General features: G+C 47.1%; 2 protein-coding genes across 4 annotated transcripts in view; one reads left to right on the top strand and one right to left on the bottom strand.

Moving 5' to 3' along the window:
• lmtk2 (lemur tyrosine kinase 2) overlaps positions 1-6,704 on the top strand; it is a 59,757-nt gene extending 53,053 nt beyond the window's left edge. The window contains exons 11-14 of one of the 2 annotated variants that reach the window (XM_071395681.1): positions 20-3,113; positions 3,361-3,496; positions 3,778-4,038; positions 4,188-6,704. In XM_071395681.1, the coding sequence (XP_071251782.1) occupies positions 20-3,113; positions 3,361-3,496; positions 3,778-4,038; positions 4,188-4,216 (3,520 nt within the window). In that variant the 3' untranslated portion in view covers positions 4,217-6,704. Of the gene's footprint in view, positions 1-19; positions 3,114-3,360; positions 3,497-3,777; positions 4,043-4,187 lie in introns of both variants that reach the window. The other variant, XM_071395689.1, reaches the window with a different exon arrangement.
• A 151-nt stretch (positions 6,705-6,855) lies between these two features.
• tecpr1b (tectonin beta-propeller repeat containing 1b) lies at positions 6,856-26,793 on the bottom strand. Of its 2 annotated transcripts, none has more exons than XM_071395702.1 (25): positions 26,658-26,793; positions 24,925-25,157; positions 24,592-24,777; positions 24,190-24,312; positions 23,777-23,899; positions 22,796-22,970; positions 22,346-22,449; positions 22,113-22,214; positions 17,601-17,728; positions 16,610-17,082; positions 15,745-15,848; positions 15,429-15,584; positions 14,991-15,143; positions 14,373-14,530; positions 13,002-13,138; positions 12,235-12,328; positions 12,025-12,121; positions 11,790-11,869; positions 11,624-11,680; positions 11,368-11,542; positions 9,947-10,082; positions 9,278-9,370; positions 8,893-8,999; positions 8,699-8,824; positions 6,856-8,502 (listed from the first exon to the last, which is right to left on the bottom strand). In XM_071395702.1, the coding sequence occupies exons 2-25, from the start codon at positions 25,147-25,149 to the stop codon at positions 7,819-7,821; spliced, it is 3,996 nt and encodes a 1,331-aa protein (XP_071251803.1). In that variant the 5' UTR covers positions 25,150-25,157; positions 26,658-26,793; the 3' UTR covers positions 6,856-7,818. The 2 variants fall into 2 exon arrangements, with proteins under 2 accessions (XP_071251803.1, XP_071251812.1); XM_071395711.1 differs by lacking the exon at positions 26,658-26,793 and adding an exon at positions 25,958-26,324.

The following is a 26,793-nucleotide window of genomic DNA, read 5'->3' as shown; positions in this document are numbered from 1 at the left end:
AACTCTCTCCCCTGTGCAGGTATGAGGTGCTACAGTTCTGCTGGCTAACTCCAGACAAGCGGGCCACGGCCGAGGAGATCCACCGGCTGCTCACCTACCTGCGTATGCAGGGCCAGAAGGATGTAGAGGACGACTTCCAGCAGCGCTGGGACTCCCTCAAGCCCAACCCTGTCACGCGCCAGACCACCGTCAGCCACTCCTCCTACCCCATTCTGGAGCAGTTCGCAGATGATGCCCTGCGGGCCGAGGTGGACGAGGTGCTCACCGTCACTGAGACCAGCCGTGGCCTGAGCTTCGAGTATGTGTGGGAAGCGGCCAAGCATGACCATTACGACAGCAGCAGTGGCCATGGACGCTCGGCTATGGACACCACGCTCAACTACCACAGCATGTTCTTCCCCGTGCCCAGCGAGGACATTCAGGCCCACTTTCCAGACCCCGCAGCCCCCAGGACGGGGGGCTCCGACAGCAGGAACACCCATTCAGCAATCCCTGGGATCCTTCCCGTGTTTGACGCTCACAAACCAGCCAATGGAAACGAGTACTACATCCAGTTGGAGGAGCAGGGGGAGAGCACCGTGGAGGCGAAGGAGAACAGGGGTCCGGAGGTAGACACAGTTTCAGACGGGCAGAAATTTGTCACCCTTCAAGACGTCCGCTTGGACGAGTCCAGCACCGATGCAGACTTCTTCCACCACAGCATAGACTCCAAGGACTCGTACCTCCAGGACAGCCACATCTGGTCGTCCAGTGAGCATGACAGCCCCTACCACACCAACATCTTCAGTGAGGGAGACTCCAGACAGGACTCCCAGTCCTGGAACAGGGGCTTCATGGAGCTTCCAGAACTCAACGGAAATGGTTTCCAGAGAGTGGAGTCTGTAGAGGGGCAGACCCAGGGAACAGAAAAGTCATTTCGGAATTCTTTTTTAGGGGAGCGCCATTCAGAGGTCATCCTCCAGGACTCTTTAGAGGAGGCAGAGGGGGAGGGAACCCCGGATGTGATGAGGCTACTGAACACTGAGAAACTAGCGGACAACTTCATGTTCCTCAAAGAGAAGAGCCTGATGAAGGAGGGCTCTGGTTTATCAGGGAAAAGTAGTGGGAGTCAACAACTGGACTTCCTCCAACCTGGTCTGACCCACATCCCCGAGCACAGTTTCAGAATGAACTCTTGGGATGATGATGATGATGATGAGACCATAGATGGCATAAACGTAGCAGAGATCCCCATAAAACCTGTGGAGAGCAACATGTCCCCAGCAGAGGAGGAACTTTTTGACTTTATGAGTCCCAGTTTTGTGGATTTCCTGCAACCTCTAGCAGACCCTAAAACACTGGTGCCTTCAAATACACTGGTAACAGAGGACATCTGTAGCAACCAGCTGCCAATTAGAGGACTGCTGCAGCAGTCCTCTAATATGAGGATGGACTCTGCCTCTGAGAGGGCTGAGGTCCCTGTTATTAGTAAAGCAAATATCCACCAGTCTCCCACACTCCTCTCTGAAAGTGCCACTACAGACCCCCTGTGCATGGATGCCAAAAACCCCAGCCTTGAAGACTGCCTCAGAGCCTCAGAGGATGACTGTGTTGAATCCAAAGGAATCAAAGAGCCAACAGATGACCTGCTAAGCTATGACTCTCCCCCAGTCTATGTCAGTGAGATTTCTGTTGACAATGGCCTGACCAGTGAAGGCTTTACCAGTGATGATCTGCTGAGCGACCTGGTTGAAGATGATACAGAGGCAGAAATGGATACCGTCCTCTCTGAGCATGAACATGACAGGTCCTCTCTGCTGGTTTCTGGTCCTTCCATGGACCAGATCAGCCAGGACAGCCTATTGGAGGACAGTGTTTCCACCACTCTGCCCACTGTGGAGAACTCAGCTGAGACGCCAGATTCCTTGGACAACAGCCACAGGCTGGAGGGGTCTGTTGAAGAGCTAAACACCCCGGCAGCCCCTCACAAGCTCCAGCCCCCGTACAAAACAGCCGACAGCGGCTACGAGACAGAGAACCTGGAGTCTCCAGAGTGGAACTCTCAGCCCATCATCAAAGACCACTTCTCAGAGGAAAACGGTCTGAGTTTGGCCGAGGAAGAGGAGGAGGAACCAGCAGCTGCTACCATGCTGGTTCCCCCCGAAATCATCGTCTCGGAGGTGGAGAGTGTGATGGATGCTCAGGACGGTGAGGACCAGCAGGCAGAGCCCATCGCCCCTGGCGAGGAATATTTCACGGGAGGCAACTACAGAGACTCTGCTTACTTCTCCGACAACGAGTCCGAGCCCGAGAAGAAGTCTGAAGAAGCCAACTCGCCAACTGTGGACATCAGTGGCGGTGTTTCTGGAGGTCCATCTGTTCTTCCTGAAGTCACAGAGGAGGAGCATGTAGAGTCTTCTGCTGGGTCACAGTCTCCCATTGCTCGAGAAGCTCTGGTTGATATTGGAGTGGAGAAGACCAAGCCTCAGCTCCTGGAAGGGACCAGTCTCCCTGTGCTGATCCTCACCACAGAGGAGGACTGGGAGAAGACTTCACCTGTGTCCATCGACGGCAGTGTGGACGAAACCAGGACACTGGAGTTCTTCCCTGACTTCAGGACTCACAGTCACTCTGAGTCCAGCGGAACTTCCACCGAGGACCTGGAAAAGCCTCCATTGCCTGCTGTTGCTACCTCAGCAAAACCTTTTCCTGAGAACATACCGGTCCACGCTAAGCTAACCAGGACCTACGCCAGCGAGATCACCCCCAAGTTGAAGGAGCCCGACATGGAGGGGAGGTACCTGGGCAGGCGCGACGGCTCTGATGAGAATGGGCAGGAGGACGGAGGGGAGGCGGACGAAGAGGACGATAACAGCGATGACTCGGATGATGACATGCGGGCGTACCGGCTGCACAGCTCCAGCGAGGACAGCGAGGACGACACGGTGCACCCGGTTCCCATTATAGTCTCGGATGACAGTAGAGCGCGGAACCTCAAGAGCCTGCTGAAGCCCACATCGCTGAATGTCACCCCCAGCGCCAAACCCTCCATGCCACCAGGGGGCAGCGATTCAGACAGTGCCAGTAGAGCAGTGTCGTTTTTCGACGATGTCACTGTTTTCCTTTTCGACCAAGTAGAGTACCCACTTGTCCCCTTTGCATGCACACATCAGACATTGTTTCACTTGTATCTAACATTTATATCAAAACAACTCAAAGATACAAATATTATGGCTATGCATTAGAAATGGTTTGAATTTCATGTGATATTGCAGTTTTTTTTTGTAGCATTCACAGGTTCTCTCTGTGCAATCTAGACCTAGTCTAAATATTATGAGAATGAACTTTAACCATTGCACTTATTGGTCTCCCCATCTGTAGGAGACCCCCACCAAGGAGCTGGGAGACCATTCGTCAGGTTCCAACAGCCAGGTGTCCGAGTTCAGCAGCCCTGTGCCCACGGCCAGCTACCTGAATAGGTTCACCAACTCCACAGAGAGCTCCACAGATGAAGAAGGTAAGTCATCACGATACGGCCAACTTCCATCAGCATTATCAAGGAAGACCCTAAAGGGCTCCATGAAACACACCTGACAATGTAATCCAAATGAATACACTATGGTAGCTGTCCACAAATGCAGATGTTTAGTCTGACCATTTGCTAATTGTTTACGTACATTTAGGTAATTTAGGGGGGAGGCTCTTTTGGCTCAAGAGTACCTCCAGTGGCAAAAGTTCCGTATTGCCTCTTTTTAATTGTACCAAATCAAGGTTTTAAACAAGTGTCTCTCCCCTCAGGCGGTGGGTTTGAATGGGATGACGACTTCTCGTCCCCGGAGCCCTCGGCGTTCCTCTCCAAGGCAGCTACGGACCTGGCCGTGTCTAAAACCATGTCCCCTTCGTCTACGGCCTCTCACTACTTCTCCCCTCCCGGGGGCCGCGCCCCGGAGCCCAGCTGGAGCAGCTCTAACTCCAACTACTCCCGCTTCTCCATCTCCCCGGCCAACATCGCCAGCTTCTCCCTCACACACCTCACTGACTCAGACACCGAACAAGGAGGCAAGTGGGAGTGCACCAACACAAACAAACAAACTACAGAAAACAGACAGGCATGTGCTTTATCTACCTCATACATAGTAATTGAATAGGATCTCTATGATCTACCCTCTCTAACTCTGTATTTGTGTATTTATGCCCCCCTCCCTCAGGAAGCAGTGAAGAAGGAGATAAAGACTAAGGTGCATGTGGAAGGGACCGTTTCCCCCCCACTTCTGAGGGGAATGGACCCAGAGCCTCGTACAACGTCAGGTGAATGTAGGAGAGCTCAACATGCAGGCTAAAGATGGACGGATGATGACACTGTGTTATGAAGGCCGTGGATGCTTCTCTTCTCAGGCAGAACTGCCCCCCCCCCCCATCATCATATGAAGAGAACTAGAAACAGACTGAGCCAGAGGCTCCGACAGCCACAACGCCCTCAACAAAATCCCCTTCCTTCCACCAAAAGCCTCTTAGCAAATAAACAGTTGAGGCTCAGTCAGTCCTCTGAGCCTTGTTCTCTCCCCCCCCAATCAGTGCAATGCAGCAAGAAGAACAGACAAAACTGACCTGACTTTGTTTGCTTTAAGACTTGTCGAGCGCATTCCAAGTGTTTGGTTAATGTCCTCCTTTCCTGAGGGGATTCTGTTTCACCCCAAAAATACACTTTTATTTTGAAGCCCTGATTGAACCACAGCCCCTGTGTCTGCAATCAATCAAATAGGAATAATGAGCTCTTTGGATCAGGCTGACTAAAACACCAAGGCCCTTGGGCGTAACACTGCTCATTAGCACCTTTGCTACATTGTGCGATTATTACAGGAGTTGCCTTTTGGAAACGTATTTATTGTCAGGTCTACTCATGAAGTGTGTATGCTTCAACAGGAGATGGTCAAGACTGGAAGAGGTATATTAGGAATTTAAGGAACCAAGTTTTGGTGATTGACTCATTCACCGTCCATACATCCCATCTGTATAATTGAAATGAGCCCCTGCTTGGTTGCTATAGGAACAGTCAGTGTTCTAGTTAGAACCATGGAACAGGAGAGGTCTGACAGCATTACAGTTCATTCATATGAAGGAAGTTCAGTTAAACACCATCAGTAGAAGTATTGGATAAGGTAACATTGCCACAAGCCATGGTTTGAATTAACAGTATGGGACTTCAAGGTTTGTCCAGTTTCTTCACCAATCAATGGGTCTTATCGTAGTGCCTATTTCATACTGATTACAAAAATATAATCTCCCTGTTCACTCCAGGAATCACATGATTATGAAGAGGTCAATACATTTTGTCCTGACAAGCCTAGTGACTGCGTTTGCATCAGGAGACGGTTTGAATTTTATTTGTTTAATAGGAGGAACCAGTAGGGATGTGTCACTGTCCCAAACGGCACGCAGATCATTTCTCTGGTACTGTGCAGGGATCTTACATTAAATCAACCCCTAGTTGTCATTGGACTGTACCAAGACAGACATGCCTGTTCTTTGTTTTGTTTACTATGTCAAACCAGTTCTACACTCATACTGAGTTTTATTTTCTGCACGGGTTATTCACTAACTACTGCATGTGACACAGCCCAGGTAAAGATTACAGACATTGCCAAAGCTACCCGGCTATCATGCACCACTCAACGGACTGTCTCCGGTATGATTTGTTGGGCTGTGTCACGATCAATGATGTATATAAACAATTATTCAGCTGGATCAGCGAGGTGAGCTTTATGGTCTTTCTGTTCCTGTAGTTCAAACTGTTCTTCCAGACTCAATGGGTTCTACACAGATGAAACGATGGATAGCGTCAAGGTTTCCCCTATGAACAAGTGGATAGAAACCCTTTGTCCTCACCTCCAGTGTTCTAGACAAGGTTAACCTCTTTACTACCAGCAGCCTGTGTTCTTTCAGTTAAACTTGAAATGTATTTTAAGGAAATCCTGTTTTATTCTACAGTATATACATTTGCTTAATCTTGCACATTTGAGAAGGCTAACTTAATGTTGAACTGTACTGATGTATATAAATGTTTAATTTTGTCTGTACATGGGGAATGATGTAATCAAGTCCTAGGTATGAGGTTATTTTGTCATTTAAATCAGCGTTTAAAGAGTAACATATCACGGTAAAAAGTGACAACGGTTAAATTAAAGGTGCTACAAGATTGAATTGTAATTTCAGAAAATGTCGTAACAGTGGAATGATAGGTAAGAGACTACCCTGCTAGCGGTTTGATTGCTGTTCTGTTGCCAAAATGGGAAAGCTGTTCTGACTACCGTCTAGTGGAAATCGCTAAAATTCTACACTTCGCTCAATTTCAGTGTGAAATATATTCGTGTACCAAAAGCAACTTTCGGCTCACCAGCTTTAAAAAGGCTGTTTACTTATATGGTACAATAATTCAGTGCTTGTTTTTGAAGTGTCAGAACAGCTTTCCCATTTTGACAAGCTGCCACTCCGGCAGGAGAAATCAATGAGAATATCACAACACTGGCAGGTAAGTAATACTATTCCACTATTAGCGCCGGACATTTCCTAAAAATACTATTGCGAAGCACCTTAAGACAAACAGGAAAATCAATTCTGTCCGTAAATTTTACAAATTGTAATATTTTTACTTCATATTGATGATCATGCTTAGTGTATTTGAATGAAATGTTTAATATGGAAATAAATGCACATTTACTTCTATAGCTTGTCTGATTGTAGCCATTGTGTTACTCAACCATCAATCCCATCTTGGTAGAACAAAATGTTAAATAGGTTCTTTACATAAATGTTTGTACAGGTGTACTAATGCATCACTTTAGTGAAACTCCAGGCCCATACAAAGAACACCCAAGGTTGCAGAGCTGTTTTGGAATTTATTTCGGTTGTCTGTCCTTGTAAGAGGACATCCTCAACAGTCAAGGCCACAGCAAACTCAGACATTACGCTGCACTTAAAGGTAGCTGACATGACTACAAAATGCAATCGCCAAACATCCAGGAAATTGTCAGTGTAGTGCAATGTATGCACTCCAGCCTCAGTATCTGCATGGAATACTGAAGTAATCCACCAGGGATGTCATAACTAGAGCCTGGAGCTTCTGCAGATCATGTGACCTGAGCAGAAAGAACTCCTGGTCTTATTCATAACATTCTGGATGTAACAATACATAACACAGCAAATAGATGCTATTCATTCGTATTATTTACTACCATCTGAGGAAAAAAATCTGGTTGCAAATTGACTGATTAAATAATCCTTGTCATGGAAGCCCAGAGCTATGACTAGAGTTGATATTTTTAGTTCTGAAGAAAAAGCTATTGCAAACATCATGCAGGCCAAACCAAGATGACAGTAAACCAAAAAATAAATGCTAAAGCATACATAGACCTTGATGAGAAGGTAGTATGTCAACTAGGCAAATGAGAAAGCCAAAACAAAATCATACAAAGCAAGACTACACGGAGGTCCAAGGGAGTGGCGTAGGCAGTCAGTGTGTTGGTATGGGACACAGGCTTGGTTCCATTTCTCACCCTAGCTACTTCTCCTAGCACCTGCCACTAAGTTTCACAGACCGTGGACTGGATAAACTGACAGAAGCACTAATACTTCCAGTGTTGGGTCAAAGGTGGCCAACATGTTTCAGCCTAACACTAAGTGATTTAAATATCCAACCAATTCATGGTCTTTACATTTAGACCAACATTACCATGTTTGTGCTGGGTTGTAGCAAAAATGTGCAACCAGGGTTGGAAATGGAATCAGGCACACACAGGGCTGTGGGTAGAGATGTAGGAACGGGGCGGGTTAGTAGGGACCCTACAGACCCACAGAGTTCCCGTTCTCCTGTGACAAAGGTATCCTGGCCGGGAGTGGGCTACGGGGGGTGGTGTCAGTAAGGACTGGCCTGGCAGGGAGTGGGCTACGGGGGGTGGTGTCAGTAAGGACTGGCCTGGCAGGGAGTGGGCTACGGGGGGTGCTGTCAGTAAGGACTGGCCTGGCAGGGAGTGGGATATGGGGGGTGGTGTCAGTACAGACTGGCCTGGCAGGGAGTGGGCTATGCGGGGTGGCGTCAGTAAGGACTGGCCTGGCAGGGAGTGGGATATGGGGGGTGGTGTCAGTAAGGACTGCCCTGGCAGGGAGTGGGCTACAGGGGGTGGATCCAGTAAGGACTGGCCTGGCATGGAGTGGGCTACGGGGGGTGGATCCAGTAAGGACTGGCCTGGCAGGGAGTGGGCTACGGGGGGTGGTGTCAGTACGGACTGGCCTGGCAGGGAGTGGGCTACGGGGGGTGGTGTCAGTACGGACTGGCCTGGCAGGGAGTGGGCTACGGGGGGTGGATCCAGTAAGGACTGGCCTGGCAGGGAGTGGGCTACGGGGGGTGGATCCAGTAAGAGCCGGGGTGGCAGGGAGTGGGCTACGGGGGGTGGATCCAGTAAGAGCCGGGGTGGCACGTAGAGCCTCTGTGGAGTTCCCTCTCACACTGATGTGCTCCCATCCTCCCTGAAAGACAGCGTTCCTCACATTAACGTGACATCTCTTGCATTACATCTGTTCCATTACCATCTTAACGGAGGTATTTCAGATACTGTACAATGTCTGGCCCATAGGCCTCTGATAAAAAGTAGTGATTTATTTGGGACACGGCCAATGTCTTTGGAGCGGACATCAAATCAACACCAAGTTGGTAATGACTCACCCCGATGCCGTAGTCCCAGGACTGGCCCTTGGGCTGCATAGGTCCCACCCCCAGCCTGTGACAGACAGCTCCAGGGACAGACAGCTCACTGGGGCAGCCTGGGACCCAGTCTGCTATCACCCATACCTGGTATTGAAGTAGAAAATAAGTTAACTTACCACTAAAAGTAGCACAAAAAAAAGCATTGTACTGACCTGATCTAGAGGTCCTACTGAGACTTTGGTCACGTTGTTGGAGATGAGCTCCCAGGCTGAGCCCTGGGGGTAGCTGGGAGTCAGGCCCTGTCTGTACCACAGGTTACCTACACACACAGCAGGGGAGAACAGTGGCCAGGAGAGAGTTAACTAAATATTCCATTAGTTAGGAAACATTGATCCTGCTTGTCGATTCATCCATCTAGGGATTATGGTTGAAAGTACAGATGGAAATATACATTTTCCTTATCCAGGCACATTTACATTGTTGATTAATGTGCACTGTCCCTGTCAATTAAATACATTCCTTCATTGACTTACCAGAGAGCAGCTCTCCTGCAAAGCAAGCATTGAAAGAGCTGACCCACAGGTTGTGGCTACTCACTGTTTTCGTCCACGGCGTAGACCGAGGTTCTCCCTACAGACAGCTGTCTGAGGCTCTGTTTGGGTGGGGAAGGGATGTGGTACCAACACTCTCCTGCAGGACAATGACAAACAACTAAAACTAGTTGACTAACTTACAAGCCCTTAACCAACAATGCAGCAATAAAATAATGAAGCAATATACAGGGTTACCGGTACCGAGTCAATGTGTGGGGGTACAGGTTAGTCAAGGTAATATGTACATGTAGGGAGGGGTAAAGTGACTATGCATAAATAATAAACAGCGAGTAGCAGCAGTGCAAACAAAACAAGGGGGGGGGCATTTGGTTAACTGTGCAGAAGTCTTATGGGGGGTAGAAGCTGTTAAGAAGCCCTTTGGACCTAGTGCTCCAGTACCGCTTGCCGTGCGGTAGCAGAGAGAACAGTTTATGACTAGGGTGGCTGGAGTCTTCGGCAATTTTTAGGGCCTTCCTCTGACACCGCCTGGAATAGAGTATAATGAGTGGTATGTCCAGTACTAGCCTTACAGTGATCTGTGTCTAGGAAACAGGCCATCATGTGCTTTCAAAAAGAAATGTATTTGTAGTTGTGTATTTCAGTCATAGAGCACTGTAGGCCATCCATATCTATCCAGCATCTCAGAAGAACCTCCCCAGCATTTGGGTCTCACCTGCAGGGTTGCTGGCGGACACTGAGCCCCTGTAGAACACAGCTCTGTCCCTGGCGATGGCCCACACCTGGTGACCTCCCCCGATGGAGATGGACTTGAAGGGCTGGTCAGTACCCACGTGGAGCCACGAGGAACCCTGGGATGGTATGGTCAGAGATAGCATGAACAATCAACAGGACAGCACCACAGAATGTAATAAAACATATTTACAGTACTAGCAACAAAACATTGTCAAAAGTATGTAGACACGCATTTAAATTAGTGGGTTCAGCTATTTAAGCCACACCGGTTGCTGACCTGTGTATACAATTGAGTACACAGCCATGCAATCTCCATAGAGAAAGACAGTAGAATGGCCCTTACTGAAGAGCTCAGTGGCTTTCAACGTGGCACTGTTATAGGATGCCACCTTTCCAACAAGTCGGTTCATAAGATTTCTGCCCTGCTAGAGCTGCCCCGGTCAACTGTAAGTGCTGTTATTGTGAAGTGGAAACGTCTAGGAGCAACAACGGCTTAGCCGCGAAGAGGTAGGCCACACAAGCTCACAGAACGGGACTGCTGAAGCACGTAAAAATCGTCTGTCCTCGGTTGCAACACTACCGAGTTCCAAACTGCCTCTGGAAGCAACATCAGCACAAGAACTGTTCGTCTGGAGCGTCATGAAATGGGTTTCCATGGCCGAGCAGTCACACACACAAGCCTAAGATAGCCATGCGCAATGCCAACCATCAGCTGGAATGGGGTAAAGTTCGCCGCCATTAGACTCTGGAGCAGTGGAAACCCATTCTCTGGAGTGACTAATCATGCTTCACCATCTGGCAATCCGATGGACGAATCTGGGTTTGGCAGATGCCAGGAGAACACTGCCTGCCCAAAGGCATAGTGCTAACTGTAAAGTTTGGTGGAGGAGGAATAATGGTCTGGGGTGGTTTTTCATGGGTCGGGCTAGGTCCCTTTGTTCCAGTGATGGGAAATCTTAACGCTACAGCATAAAATTACATTCTAGACGATTCTGTGCTTCCAACTTTGTGGAAGGCCTTTTCCTGTTTCAGCATGACAATGCCCCAGTGCACAAAGCAAGGTCCATACAGAAATGGTTTGTCAAGATTGGTGTGGAAGAACTTGAATGGCCTGCACAGAGCCCTGATCTCAACTCCATCGAACACCTTTGGGATGAATTGAAACGCTGACTGCGGGCCAGGCCTGACACCCGACCTCAGTAATGCTCTTGTGGCTGAATGGAAGCAAGTCCCTGCAGCAATGTTCCAACATCTAGTGGAAAGCCTTCCCAGAAGAAGAGGGTGCTGAACTCTGTTATATAGAAGAATAACAGTGATGTTTGTTCAAGCAAAGAGGATGTTATTCTGTGATGTAGTAATGAGTGTCTTTGGTTAAAGTCCCAGGTTGGGTGTGTTCCTCACCGCAGGGTTTTGGGGGGTGACCCCCAGGCGACACAGGACGTCCCCCTTGTCACTGAGGCCCCAGACTGGGACCTGCTCCATACTGCTCTGAGCCAGGGACGGCAACACTGTGATGTCACTTAGGGGGATTGGTGGGACTTCCTGCCATGGGGCAGTCAGGGTGATTTTACATTTCCTGTGTGGAAACAACAAACAACATCATCATCATCCTCCTCCTCCTCTTCCTAATGAAATGTTTGAGTGAGTGAGACTATACCTGACCCAGCGCCGACGTCTGACAAAGTCCTTCAGGCTCTTGTTGCCATGAAACGTCCTACATGACAGACACAGAACACAGTCAATCAACACACTTTACTTTTTCTAAGATAAGTGTTCGCCATTATATAGGGTTGATCAAATATGAATGTATATATGTATTTTACACAGGGAAGTCTGCTGCATACTGCCACCCCTCTTTGTCTGTCCCTCCTGAGAAAGCGAAGTCGACGGCCCACTCTGTCACCTGGCAAAGCAGAGGCATGTTTCATGTTGAGATGGAGGGGGAGAGTACAACATTAACAAGTCAACATACAGTTACATTAAATACAACATTGGACTGTGTGTTAGTTGTAATAAGAGGTTTGAGGGTGTAGGGGTTCAGGGACTAGGACTACCTACCCAGCTCCACTGAGGCGAGGGTGGGTGGGTGGTGGACTTGGTGCACTCTGTAAAGCCATTGTCATCACTCCACGGGAACCGGTCTGTGGGGAGAAGCCTGCAAGGGTGGCAAAGTGTATATTACACACACTGACCTGTAGAGGAGCAGTCGGAAGTGTCTAGGACATTATTACAACCCAGCCAACAGTCACGTGAGACAGATCGTAGTACTTGTCTGTGTATCCGGTCATGGGGTTCCATCGCTGGTTCTCAAAGACGTACACAGTCCTTCCATCTGTCTGTGTGGGCAGGATGCCCCTGTCTCCTACAAACAGAGGAAAGGCACAACTCTGCTATAGTAAGTCTGATGTTGTAAGTTATTCATCAGTAATAAGGCCATTGACTATCTAGTTCTCTAATACATTACTTTGAATTGTTACTTTATGTGTATTAAAATATAACTTAGCTATAACACTTTGTAATTTGACTGTTTTGGCTGTAGAAACAGGTTGAAGGCTAGGTTGAAGATGACAAAGGTTAAAACAGGAGGATTCTAATATCCCATAACTGTTTATTTTCTAACAGTTTCCACATGGAATCAAAACTTGTCATAATCTTTGTTACCGTCAACCTACTGTAGGTTGAAGGTAAAGAAGCTTAAAGTGTAAAGGTGAAAAAAGCTTACAGGGTGGACTAGCAAAGGCACGGTCTAAGGCAGGGGTGAACTACTTCAGTCCTCAAGAACCGTACTCAGTGTTTGCTGGATTGCATCTTTAATTAAGGTCAATCAATGACTTCAGCTACATGGAAGAAATGATTGAAAACCATCACCGGCATGTTCATTAAGGGAAAATGTTTTTTCTTTTGCAAAGTAAATTGAAAATAAGTGTTTCTTATTGGACAAGTCTGGGTAGTCTGTTTTCGTCCGTTTGGTACCTAATGAACACAACCCAAGACTGTGGTGGCCTGGAAGACTGAGTTGTGGGGTCATTTATTACCCTGAGGGGGCTCTTCCCCAGCAGCGCTGCCCGAACCAGAGTAGACCCAGGCGGTGCCGTCATACCCGATCCCCCACACCACACCCAGACTGTTAGACTCTACACAGCGCAGGTGGCCCGGGACCTGCAGCCAAAACCTGTACCAGGACCAGACAGTACAGCTAGCAGTTAGCGCCCAGACAGCGTTAGCATCACAGGAGGCTGACGAGCAGTTCATAATATCTGGAGTGGTGTCAGACACATGGAAACCATGTGCTTGATAACATCCCACTTATTACGTTCCAGCCATTAGTATGAGGCCGTCATCCTCAATGAAGGTGCCACCAGCCGCCTGTGGTTAGCATCCAGCAAAAGAGACAGACACTTGCACCAATTGTTAGCAATAAGACAGAAGTTAGAGCTTAGCACTATGCTTAAGATTACCAGAGATAAGATCATTGTTTTAGCAGATTAGTAGTAGCTACGATCGACGTCAGGAGAGTTATGTTAGCAAAACAACAGTGGACATCCAAAGTGTTAGCTATATGAGTGCAAGAACAGAGGTACATGGTTGTTTGGCCTTAAAGCAGTGAAGGAACATGCTACAGTGTGTAAGTGGCTGCTCTGCACTGGGCGCTAGAGGGGAGCATGGTAGAAAGATCACTTGACAAATCATTGTTGAAAAGAGCAAGGATGAAAAAAGGAGAGAGAACTGAGTGTGTCGGTAGAGGTGAAGCTCAATGTGTGGCGTGTCGGTAGAGGTGAAGCTCAATGTGTGGCGTGTCGGTAGAGGTGAAGCTCAATGTGTGGCGTGTCGGTAGAGGTGAAGCTCAATGTGTGGCGTGTCGGTAGAGGTGAAGCTCAATGTGTGGCGTGTCGGTAGAGGTGAAGCTCAATGTGTGGCGTGTCGGTAGAGGTGAAGCTCAATGTGTGGCGTGTCGGTAGAGGTGAAGCTCAATGTGTGGCGTGTCGGTAGAGGTGAAGCTCAATGTGTGGCGTGTCGGTAGAGGTGAAGCTCAATGTGTGGCGTGTCGGTAGAGGTGAAGCTCAATGTGTGGCGTGTCGGTAGAGGTGAAGCTCAATGTGTGGCGTGTCGGTAGAGGTGAAGCTCAATGTGTGGCGTGTCGGTAGAGGTGAAGCTCAATGTGTGGCGTGTCGGTAGAGGTGAAGCTCAATGTGTGGCGTGTCGGTAGAGGTGAAGCTCAATGTGTGGCGTGTCGGTAGAGGTGAAGCTCAATGTGTGGCGTGTCGGTAGAGGTAAAGCTCAATGTGTGGCGTGCCGGTAGAGGTAAAGCTCAATGTGTGGCGTGTCGGTAGAGGTAAAGCTCAATGTGTGGCGTGTCGGTAGAGGTAAAGCTCAATGTGTGTTATGTTGGTAAAGGTAAAGCTCACATCATGTCACAGGGCAAGGTGTGTGCCGGGGCCTCCAGACAGGGAGAGGGCTCGTGGACCATCACGTCCCCCTTGGAGGTGACTGACCACAGGGCCTGTCGGGAGGGGGTTCCCCTGATCCCTCTGGCCTCGCAGCAGCACCCAGCCAACAGGGACAGCTGCACAGGAAAGACAATGACACCCCTTCAGAGATATGGCCAATGGTACAGTCCAGATGGATAATAGTAATATTACTGGACTACATTTACTAAGTGGTTTTAGGTAAAGGCTTTACATTGCATGTGGACAACAGTGAAACTTTCTAGAGCATCTGGTATCCTCTCTTATGATAAGTACTGTGGCTGTGCCCCACATGGCACCCTATTCCCTATGTAGTGCATTACTTCTGACCAGGGCCCATAGAGTGCCATTTGGGACTCAGCCCTAATCTCTTATCTCTGGCAAGGCTACTTCAATTGGGAAGTTAGCGTGAAGGCTGTTGTAAAATGTTTTGAATTTGCATTAAAAAAAAATCTAGGTAAAAAAATAAAATAAAAAAATTGCATTAGAATATCTATCTATTCTCTATTCAAAACATATGTGCTGTTTCTATCTGAATGGAGGCCTTTCCAGACCTACCCAGTCAGCCATGTCCTTCTCAGTCTGTGCAGCCAGGATCAGCGGCCATCTTTGTTTTGTGCTATCTGACGTGTACACCGCAAAGGCATGATGGGAGTTTTCCTTGAGCACAGGAACCAGCACCGTCACATCACTTATAAACACATGGAGGTACTGAGAAAGATAGAGAAACAGGGAGCGGGAGAAAGTGGATACATTCTGACCACTGACAACCAATCTAGAAATGAAAATGATTGAACAATTCAAAGCAGTACAGTAGCATAGCGGTATATTCTGAGTAGTAGGTATCTACTCTTTAGATACTGTAGGTGAGAAAGACATTGGCTCCACAACATGGCTTTCACCTCTCCAGTCATTTCTATTCAGTGACTACTTCAATGAAGAGAGGAAGGATGGATGGATGTTTAAGGAATTTGAGTGTCATTGAGTCTCCCTCACCTTCTTCTCATCATACTGGGTGAAGTAGATGAAGAAGATGGCATCCCTCTTGTCATTGACGTTGGTGGACTGCTCCAGGGCCACGCCCACATCCACCCAGCGATAGGGCTTCCAGTCCCTCCACCAGCGCATGCTGCCCTTCCTCACCCACACAGACTGACCCGTATAGTGTTCATTAGACAACTCCATTTAAAAAGTCACTGTCCCTACTTCTAGCATCACCTCAGCAAAATCATGACTCCTAAAAAAAATAATCAGTGATGTTAAACTATTAACAGTCTGTCACAAGACTAAACGTGAGAACGTGACGTCTTACCGCACTTCTCTCCACTGGCTCCTTACTGGTGGTGGTCTCGGCCTTCCTAGCCGTCGAGGCTTCTGGTTCAACAGGGGCGATGGACAGGGCAGTGGAGCATGGGTCTGGTGCACACAGATAACAGACAGGATAAACAAGTGATATAAGAGTTTGATAGAGATATCAGGACATGGATTTTTCCTTAACCATGTGACTTCACCAGGAAAAACTAATAGAAGTAGCCTATTTAACTAGTTAAGTGAAGTTAAGTAGAGCTCAGACACACCGGTAACATTGTAACGTTTACCTGCCTCTGAACAGTGTCAGCAGTCAATCTCTTTAAGTATTCACACAGACAATACCTAGCAAGATGACGAATTCACTCTCCATAATCCCATACTGCCAGTGCCAGCCCATAGCCAAATGTTTAGCTAGCTAGCGTTCGCATATTCGCTAGCTAGCACAACAGAGGCTAAGATTGCGCTGACGGATGGTGTCTCACCTCGAGCTCCTACAAAACATTGCAGGTTTTACTTTTTTGGGACATTTATCCTGCTGAATAGCCCCCACTAGTCAGCTAGCGGCTCATCCGTGGACGTTTTTTTGTTGGTGGCTCCCCCACATGAGGGTTCGTGCTCTCTGATTGGCTCAAAGTCAAGTTGTTGACCACTGACGAGCATTGTGATTCTACAAGTAGAATTGGTAGGTTGGTCGCTAGCGGGTCGGCACGCAGCAGGTACCGCTTTTGTTCTAGCAAGAGAAGGAACGGCCTCCCACTGTGATAAGTACCTATCGGCAGTCTATCAGCAGTGAGATTCTTGGTGCGTTTCATACTTTAGGTAGTGGTCTGAAAATTCTGATAGGCTGGTGACTGTTCCCTCCATACCTGCAGGCCTGAGCCAGGTCATCTGAGCTGTATGGTCCACGTCACAGCCTCCGCCAGAGATCCAGGCCCATACAGGCCCGTCCTCCTCCCCCAAACCCAGAGACTCCAGACCCAGGGGGTAGGTGGCCACTGAGGTGGGGGGTCCCACGTCCCCTGCCCTGCCTAGAGAAGATGCCTCTCCCTGGGGGCTCTGGGCTGCCTCCAGGTCCACATTGCACATCGGGGCTGGGGTGGCCTCGCTGTCCTTCCCCTGGGGTGGCTTTTTGGGGGAGGGTGTGGGGGTCCTCAGGGGCTCACGGTCAGCCACCAGGCTGGAGATGAAGCTGTCACTGGTGGGGATGAAGGCTTTGGGGTTGTCCTGTGGCCTTGGGGGGGTGGTGGTGAGGAGGAGCTCTGTGTCCCCTGAGTCCTCGCAGGTCAGAACAGAGCCATGGGAAGCATTGGTCACCTGTCCCCCGAACTCACAGCCAGCACTGGATAACAGAGACGGAAGGGGGGGGCACTCATATGAGTATAAATGCACCACTCACAGACACACATACAGTATTGTTTGTGACAGCCAAAGAGTTCAGTAAATCATTTGATAACATGACAGAACTATCAGAATTAAACTGCATCTCCGTCTTGTGTACAGTAATTGTTAAGAACATATACACCAGTGTTCCCCAACTGGCGGCCAGCGGGTGGTTCTGAGCAATAAATAAAATGCCTGTGGCTAAATCTAATTACTAGACGTGTCACATGGACACCTAATCACCACCCAAACATTCTGGTCCACCCAATATGGACCATCTAGCTGGTCTAGCCAGCACCGCTGTATATTTCTTTGAAATGCATGTCCGTTTATGAAACTGAAGGAGCGTCCAGGCATTTACAAGATGATATGGCCATTTACATGGATATTTATTTTGAGATGTCAGCATACAAAATACATGAAATCTAATACAATGCAAAAAAACTGGAAAGTGAGCATTCTCTGTATGTAACTGACCTGGGTTGGACCATCTCTTTGCTGTGACCCCATTGGGCAGAAACAGGTATCCAGCCCCTCCCACTGGGCTCCGATGGGGTGACACCCTTCCTGAAGTACAGCCCACGGTCCTCTCCAACGCCCCACACCTTTAAATAAAGCATTTATAAAGGCTTATTCATAAACAAAGTGTTATCCTAAACATCCCACCCCCACCGTGGCTGGACTACTTCTTCATAAACAAAGTGTTATCCTAAACATCCCACCCCCACCGTGGCTGGACTACTTCTTCATAAACAAAGTGTTATCCTAAACGTCCCACCCCCACCGTGGCTGGACTACTTCTTCATAAACAAAGTGTTATCCTAAACATCCCACCCCCACCGTGGCTGGACTACTTCTTCATAAACAAAGTGTTATCCTAAACATCCCACCCCCACCGTGGCTGGACTACTTCTTCATAAACAAAGTGTTATCCTAAACATCCCACCCCCACCGTGGCTGGACTACTTCTTCATAAACAAAGTGTTATCCTAAACATCCCACCCCCACCGTGGCTGGACTACTTCTTCATAAACAAAGTGTTATCCTAAACATCCCACCCCCACCGTGGCTGGACTACTTCTTCATAAACAAAGTGTTATCCTAAACATCCCACCCCCACCATGGCTGGACTACTTCTTCATAAACAAAGTGTTATCCTAAACATCCCACCCCCACCGTGGCTGGACTACTTCTTCATAAACAAAGTGTTATCCTAAACATTCAACCCCCACCGTGGCTGGACTACTTATAAGTCTATTTGTTGGCCCAAAACGACCTCCATCCTTACATTCATTTGTATGGGTTACGTTTAGATGAGTCCCTGACACCATGTTCATGAGTCTCCCCTTTCTACAGTGGGGTCAGTAGTTTGTAGCAGACAAAAGTTGTCACACCAGCGTCGAGTCCCGTGACACTTGTAAGAACACCATCGTGTTGGTGAGTCTCCCCTTTCTATAGAGTGGTCATATTAGTTTATAGGCCAAACCGTTTGGATGCTGCAGACGTTTTCGCGAGAAGACAGATTTTCAGGATGTCTCCTGGTCTGAGAGCTGTAGCTCTACCACTTTCCACCGCATATGCGGAAGGACGACAGGCGGAATGAGACGCAGCCCATGCAGATATTTCTTGCATAAACTGATGGATTTTGATGAGGACTTAATTTATTGTGTTACTTAGATTGATGCACCAACACATCAATAGACTCTAGGGTGTTGAGCGTCAAGTTGGATATATGCCAGAGAACAGTTGAACACAATACAGTAATACAATACAATACAATATGGCCACAGTAAAAATACATTATGATATAGTAAAAATACAATATAGATACAGTAAAAACCAATATAGACTGACCCAAAGGACTGCGTCAAGTACTACTTTAAAAGGCCATTTAACCCTAGTGCCATCTAATACAAGTGGCATCCATAACTCTGGGACAGGACTGAAATATGGGCTATGATGTATTGCCCTACTCAAATTAGCTTGTGTCCAATATGGCACTCAGAATATAGGCCAAGGATATATAAGGCTGGGCTGGGGCCGCTGGTTAGTGTAGCGGAGAAAGGCTCCTGTTTCAGAGAGGAGGGGGAAGAGAGAGACAGGAGAGGGGGGTAGGAGAGGGGAGACAGGCGAATCATGAGGGGGGGGGGGGGGGGGGCGACAAACGAGAGACAGGAGAAATTAGGCTTTAGCAGTATACCGTATATACTCCGGGATGGTTTTTCAATACAGTTATTTTTCAATAACTATTTGAAGGGTTTTTTCTCAGTACATTTGAATATTTGTAGCTATTTTTAAGTAAATACCTGCAGTCAACTTCTGCAATATGTTAGGAGCTAAAGAAGATTGCATTCTTCATTATGAAGCTTACTGGTAGTCCCCAGTCATGTGTTGTTTGTTTACAAGCAAAACAACCAGAGACTTGTGAGTTATTCACTGCTGTGTAGCACAAACCAGGTGATCTAGTTACAGTATGTATGGAATTCACAACTAACAGTTTGCCAGCTAGATATCTTAGAACTATTAAGTTAACCATCTAAATTGTGCTAAATCAGTGGTCACCAACCTGAGTCAAGATCACCTTATTTATTTATTTTTTAAACATGACTTAACGTAAGCCTTTGCAACATTAACCAATTAAAAACAGTTCTGTAGCAACGAGGTTTGTGCAGTAAGCTATAGGCTTATCACCGCTTATTGGCTATGCTTGAATTGTCCTGCCAATGTTGTTATTGGGGCGGCAGGTAGCCTAGTGGTTAGCCTAATAATAGATAATTTGTTGTATTACTTGTGAGACAGCTGAGTGAGCATAATAATTAGCTTGATTTTTTTACTGGACTGATGGCCTGCATTTGACAGTCAGTCAGGTGAGAGGCAGCGGTGAGGCTGCCTCTCTCCTCCTCTCCCTCTCTGCTGAGAAAAGGACAGTCTTCCAGCTGATAGCGAAACTTAAGTCACATTGCATTATTTCTGCTTCATGCACCAAATGTGTTACTCCTGACCAGAGAAAGTGAAATATTTATTGATATTAAAAGAGACAAGCCACTAATAAATGACAATGCAAGCTTATGGAAACCCTTTGCTATACTCATTCATTGCAGCTGCAGTGCTGGTTGTAGCGTGAGTGGAAGTAGGGAGAATGCACATTTTATGGCTTATAGAAAAGTGTTGAACAAAATGTTGACAGTGCTGAACAACTTAAACTTACTAAAAAACAGCAGTTCTTTGCAGTTCTTTGCTATATTCATTGACTCTCTCGCTAGTCATGGTTTTAAAATTTCAAAGCAGCAACTTTGCTGTGCGTTCGAGGCTTCTTTTTAACCGTCTATGGCGCGAGGAAACTGTGCAGACACGGTCATCTGTGCTATCTGATTGGCCAGAGGTGGGCCAACAGGTGCACTTTATTTGCCCTCTAGGCCTGCCGGGTAGGTGGAGTTCTACCTTCAGACACATGAAATGGTTCAAAATGGGAACACTGCCTTCCCGGCACTAGAGCTGCTGAATCAGGCACATCTAATAAAAGAAATAGGCAAGCAAGGCTTTATCGTTGGCTTTTTTACAGAGATGTTTGGTGATTGACTAGGAATGTTTTGGAGGTCGACCAGTCGAACGTGATCAACCGGTTGGTGACCACTGTGCTAAATGCTCTGCAGTTGTACATTTGGTTTGCTAATTTATAAGATAGTTAGCTATCTAGCTAAGTGGTTAGCTTCTTCCAAAAATCCAGTTTATCTTGGTAACAGGAGAGAATCCCCTCCTGGATCAACAGCCTTGCCGTCTAATATTTGTTTTGAGCGTACAGCAAACTGTGTAGCATTTTTTTGTTACTTGTATATCTTTGAGCTGGGAAGTCTGTCCTGCAAATACTTTAGGTCAGAGACTATAAAAATGTTCGCAATGCAATGCATTCTCTATGGGATTGTACATTTACTTATTAGCATTGCTAACCATTGGATTACAAAGGTATGACAAGCTGGATACCACCCAAGCCTAGGAGAGGAGGAGGGGGTGGAGACGGGAGAAAGGGTAGAAAGGAGAAGAGAGAATGGAGACTGGAGGGCAGAGGGGCGAGTTTGCTGTACTAGCAACTCCTCTCAGACTCAGCAGAGGGAAACAGAGCCAGCAGCCCCTTCAACCTCCACCCTGACTTCAACTCCAGCCCTGTACAGAAATACACCACCAGGGAAATGTGAATCGGTCAAGGCTGGGAATGCCAGGACCTGGGCTAGGGAAGAAGGGGGAGGAGGTGAAGGGGCAGACGAGGACTTGAATGGTATGTGTGCAGGATCTAATTATGCTTAATCATCAAACCGACATGAGAGAATGGTACTGTAATCAGAACTCGGTTGTCACAGAGGATGAGAGCCCCCCGCCAAACACATCTCTTCTAAGGTTCTAACCAGCACTCTCCATTGAGAGAGGAGAACCAGCAAGTCTTGTAATGATCAGTATTTGTCCTATTTTCTAAATGTCAATATACCAGAAAAAAAATTGTCCTGATGTGTGTTGTGCAATGATGTATATAAACCCTGGAATGCTGATGCTATGTATTGGCCATTGAGAGACTTTGAAGCAACCGGTCGGCCATATTGGTACTCCCCAGTAGGAAGAGCGCTTCATGGGAATTAATGAAATTCTACAGTATTTCAATTAAAGGTTAAGGACAAAATTACATGCATTTAATGATTTTGTTTTAGTGGGGACAGTAACATCAGTAATCTCAAAATAATTGACTTTAAGGGAATTTTTTTAAATATATTTTTATGTTTAGCTTGCATAATATCATTTTAAAGTATGAATTAAGGTGTCTTTAATAGAATAACGTGGCAAAAACAAATGTACACATTAATAAATGCATTTCTATACCTTCCAAAATAGTTTTTACAATGTGGGGGAGTGGCTTCAACACAGCACTCCTATTAGTCATCTAGTGTATGTAAATCCCCTGTGTTGTCTCATCTAGTGTCTATAAATCCCCTGTTGTCTCACCTGGTCATTGAGTCCCACATCCACCATCATCATCTCCCCTCCGATGCTGATCCATCCTGAGCCACAGGGGTTATGGGAGTTCACCCCCCGCCGAAACCACACCTGGACACACACACACACTTTATAGATCTTCTCTGTAGGAGAGGCTACTGTACTGCTCTACAGACTACAACAGGGCCCAGAGTCCTTCCTGGTTAGGAGACAAGTTCAGGAAGGGGTGGATGTTATCTCACTTTGTAGTCCTTAGTGACGGCCCACACCACGCTGACCCCCACAGCAACATGGATGGTTCCGCCCTCCTTTACTGGGGGAGAATCCACCACCACCCAGGAGGAACCTGATAGGGTAGTAGAGAAACTATTTGTACTGTCATTGTGTAAAATCAATAAAAGGACAAGAAAGTTGACCTAACAGGGTTCTCTGTAACTCCGAGTCAAAAGCTTGTGAAGCAAAGTTTGCCAATCTCTCTAGTACTACCAATGGTTTTAGAGGAAACCTGCTGTATAGGACAAAAGCGTAAAATATGCCAAAAGAGCACAAATTTTACCTAGCTTCACATCCAACTCTGGTACATCATACAAGTCATGGTCTACATGATCCCTTACACATAGCCAAATGCACATAGCCAAATACATCATCAGTATACTAGAAGATGGTTGTGTGGACCTAATATCACCCCATACCTGTAGGGCTGTCCAGGCAGATGCCCGTGCGGACCAGTAGCTGTCCGTCCCAGAGTACAGCCCAGAGCAAGTCCCCTGGTCCGGCAGAGATCTGGGCCACCTCCCTGGGGGCCTCCACCTCGTCCCAACACTGGCCCTCAGGGACCTGTGGCAGGATGCCACTCCTGAACCACACCTGAGAGAGGAGGCAACACTGCCATGGTTAGTCTCAACTGTTCTTGACTCAGCTTTCCCTGGGCCTTAGTCGTTATCACACTATCGTGAGTGTGTCCACATTACCTCTCAAGACTTGTGTTATCTCAACTCTTGAGGGTTACAAGAGTTAAGACATTCTGGTTGAAATGCAAACGAAGTTCAGTTACTGTGTGCGCAGATTTTTACTATAATTTGATGATAATTAAAAGATGACTGATACACAACATTTAGTGAAGGTAGGAACGCAAAGCATTTCGCATATAAGCACCTCATATGACAAACTTAGAAAACCGCTGCTTTGAAAGTCTCACATTCACTGATGTAAGTGACGTTGACCTCAGTCCATTATATTTATAGTGGTGTAAATGGAAGATATGTTCACATATTATCCCTATAGAGGATGGTATGCTGAGAGATTCCTTGAATAGTAGATCAAGACTGGGTGTAAAAGATGAAGAACAGTCTAAGACCAAGTTAAGCAATGCATTGACAATGGCTGGAGTAATGCTGCTCTCTAGTGGCCAAAAGTTTGAACTGCACAATGGTCTAGTGTGCTGTATTTGACACCTCACCAAGTTGCCAACACTTTGAGATTGTTACGTTTTTAGGTTATCATCATTAAGATATGCAGGTCTGAGTGTGCGAGTTCGTACAAAACATGAAGGTGAGCAACATTACATTTGAAAGGTATTGTCAATGTGTGTGAAGAACTGGTTTGTATGCAGGTGAATTAAGGCACAGGAAACATCATAGCAGAAGAACCTGTGGTGGATCAGCCACACTGACCTGTCCTTGTTGGGACACACCCCACAGGAAGTGATATCGCCCAGGTTGGTCACTCATCTCCCAGCCTCCACAGCTAATGTCACTGAGGGGGAGAGGGGGCTGCTTGGGGTGGTCCAAGGGGATCTGAGGGGGTACAGTCAGGAGAGGAACTGTTAAAACGAGAGTATATTCACTGGAGTTATTGTAATACCTACAGGAGTGCATGTAGCCTTCAGTGGGCATCTCCTAGCCTGGTCCTAGAACGGTTTGTGCTGTCTTCACAAATTCTATGGTCATTGTCACGCGTGTGTTGGCAAGACAAATAGACCAGGCTCGGAAAAAGATCTCACACAGAAACTAATGGTGGACGACATTTGCTCACAATTAGGTGAAGAGGACCAAATCAAGTCATGTTGTGGGCCAACATACTGTACCTTGGTCCAAGAGCCTCTGGCTTTGTATATCCTGTCTCTAATCCATCGCCTGCGACAAACACATGAGTTCCACTTCTTCTCTCTGGAGAAGTTAGCAGGAAAGTCCACTGCATACTCCCAGCCCTAAACACACAGATGCACGCACACACAATTAAGCTGATAAGTGAAAAAGTTCAGAGGTCAGCAGTTGGCCCGTCTCAATCAACAGCACTGTGTTTTAATGAATCCAAGGCTTTAGAGTGCACTACTTTTGAGTAGGAGCTATAGGGCTCTGATCAAAAGTAGTGCACTAGGGAATAGGGTATCGTTTGAGATGCACTCCATAGTGTTATTGAGCACCTCAAAGCCTGCTACCCCAGACTTGTTGCGCAATAGTTCGCGTTCCAACTTCCAGTCTCTCACCCCAGTTTCAGTGGGGTCTCCTCCAGCGCAGACCTGGTCAACGTACCAGTCCCCCTCCCACTCCCAGCTGTTTGAGGGCAACAGGAAGCTGTGCAGTGGCTGGGCGGTTACCCCTGTGAGGTCACTCCAGGCCCAACGGTCAGTGGGCAGCAGCACGTCAGTGAAGCCGTCCACTGGGTTCCACCTCTGAAACCACACAAACAGTTTTGTAAAGTACAATTGAGCACGCAGACACTAAGCAAGCATGTGCATATGCAGGCAGGCACGCACACACACATTTTTAAATAAGTAAATGTTGGCAGAGGCAGAGGTGACATGGCATTATCACAATACCTGGTTCTCATAGGTCTCCTCTCGATAGCGAATTGGCACCTCCCCAGGGTCGATATTGAGGTAAACATGGTGGTCACAGCCAATTCCCCAGCTGCACCTCTGTCCAGCGGTAACGCGCTTTAGCTCCAGGAGGGTGTCCTCGTCACGCTCCCAGCGCCCTCTGGTGGTGGATAGGCTGTACACCTTCCCGTATACGTCCACTGCCCATAGGAGCGAGCTAGACATGATGGGGCCTGATGATAAACACGGGCAGTTTATAATCCTCTCACCACACTGGCCCGGCCATTACCGTAACACAACAATGCTCTGTGCTGAGCGTTGTCTAGACTCTTAATGGACTGATTAGATTAGCCACAGTTAGAATAATGAGCCAGATGTTTCACCGGTTGTATAAATCTGAAGCATTGAGGTTAGCGTTTCCACTCGCCACCAAATGTGGTGACGTGAGGAAGCCAAGGCAGTGGGAAAAGATGGAGGGAAACGGATTTTGGCCAGCATTCTGCTAACTCTCATTGATTAAACATTTGATCGGAATACAGTTCTGTTCACAAAACTAAAATCTGTTAAGAACAGAGTGAACTGTAAGTTTTGTAGAGTTATTGCACACTTGCACTTCACATAGTAGGCGTTCCCTAACGGAAAGATGCAAATACATGCTAGAAAACGCAAATAGGATCTCGCTAGCTCGTGCTTGGCTCTGCCCATTATGAATCATTTGCTCCCATTGGAAACGACAGTCTAGACTATCTTGAGTTAGTTATACAAATCTTTGGCTTAGCGGTCAGCAGATTTGTTTTCTACACAGTCCGTTTTTTCTTTCCAGTAGCCTACCTACTAGCCCAAGAATGTGCTCTTAAGGAGTGTAGGCGAGCCTACCGTTACTCCTTAAGGTCCAAGTACCTTGTTATTATCAGGAGGTAGACTGGCTCTGGCAGCCATGTGAATCGATTCTCAATTGTGATACGGTTCTAGAAACAAAGCCATTTACTTTCATATCAAAAATACATTTTAGAAATGCAAAATATACACTTACGGTACACTTGTTTTAATCGGCTTTATCACAGTTGAAGCCTCTAGTATTGTTCAGTTATAACACGTTTCTCGCGGCCTTCTTCCGTTGGGCCACACAGGTGTTTGGGGCACTCTACACAGCTAATTACCACAGGTGGTCGCCTTCATCTCCGGTAAACACGTGCTGCAACGTGGAGATACGGCGGTGTGGGAACACTAACACTATAAATACTGGAATGGCAAAATTGGATGTGTCATCGGTCCCAATTATATGCTGTCAACGGTGTGGGCAGGCTGCTTAAACAGTTTAGAGTAGCCTGGTTATGTGGATTTCATAGCCAATGCACCGAGGAATAACGGAGTAAGGAGCTGCTTGCACCTGAATAACGAAAACCGATCAACGGTTGTCAATGGTCACTGATAAGACGCGTCATGATATCAGACACCCAGGTGCGTTAAAACCGGACACCTGCCATGCATGTTGATGCACCCCAGCATGGAAAGAAATTCAATATTAATAGGAAAATTGAAATAGGAATATTTCGGGCAACTGACTGTGGTTTGAGGTGATGACAAACAGCAAAACATGACAACTTCAATGCATCAAGTCCTGTCCTGCAAAGTGTCACTGACTTGATAGACTCCACTTTCGTCCTGTCCCCGAACATATCATCCAATATTCCGTTACAACAGCAACATAGAGGTTAAAATGCCCTACTTACTCTCTTTCCCCGTTCTTGTAGGTTTAGCTGCATTTAGTGGGACAAATCATCCACCCGATTATTCTATTCTATCCGCTTTTTATTCCCATTCTGAAGGTATGTCTCGTTCCAAATCCACAACAGGAAATGGAGGAAC

The sequence above is a fragment of the Salvelinus alpinus genome, chromosome 1 (genome assembly GCF_045679555.1).
Source record: "Salvelinus alpinus chromosome 1, SLU_Salpinus.1, whole genome shotgun sequence".
In the NCBI taxonomy this organism is placed as follows: domain Eukaryota; kingdom Metazoa; phylum Chordata; class Actinopteri; order Salmoniformes; family Salmonidae; genus Salvelinus; species Salvelinus alpinus.
The sequence above is the reverse complement of the archived record's forward strand: the minus strand, read 5'-3'. Positions and strand labels throughout refer to the sequence as shown.

Bases quoted from the DNA above. Each gene is read 5' to 3' on its own strand.
- tecpr1b (XM_071395702.1), bottom strand. From the start codon at position 25,149: ATGTCTAGCTCGCTCCTATGGGCAGTGGACGTATACGGGAAGGTGTAC. The intron at 23,900-24,189 runs GTACAGTATGTT...GTACCCCCTCAG, and splicing joins CCAGAGGCTCTTGGACCAAG to ATCCCCTTGGACCACCCCAA. The intron at 14,531-14,990 runs GTAGGTCTGGAA...TTTCCTGTGCAG, and splicing joins AGAAGGACATGGCTGACTGG to CTGTCCCTGTTGGCTGGGTG.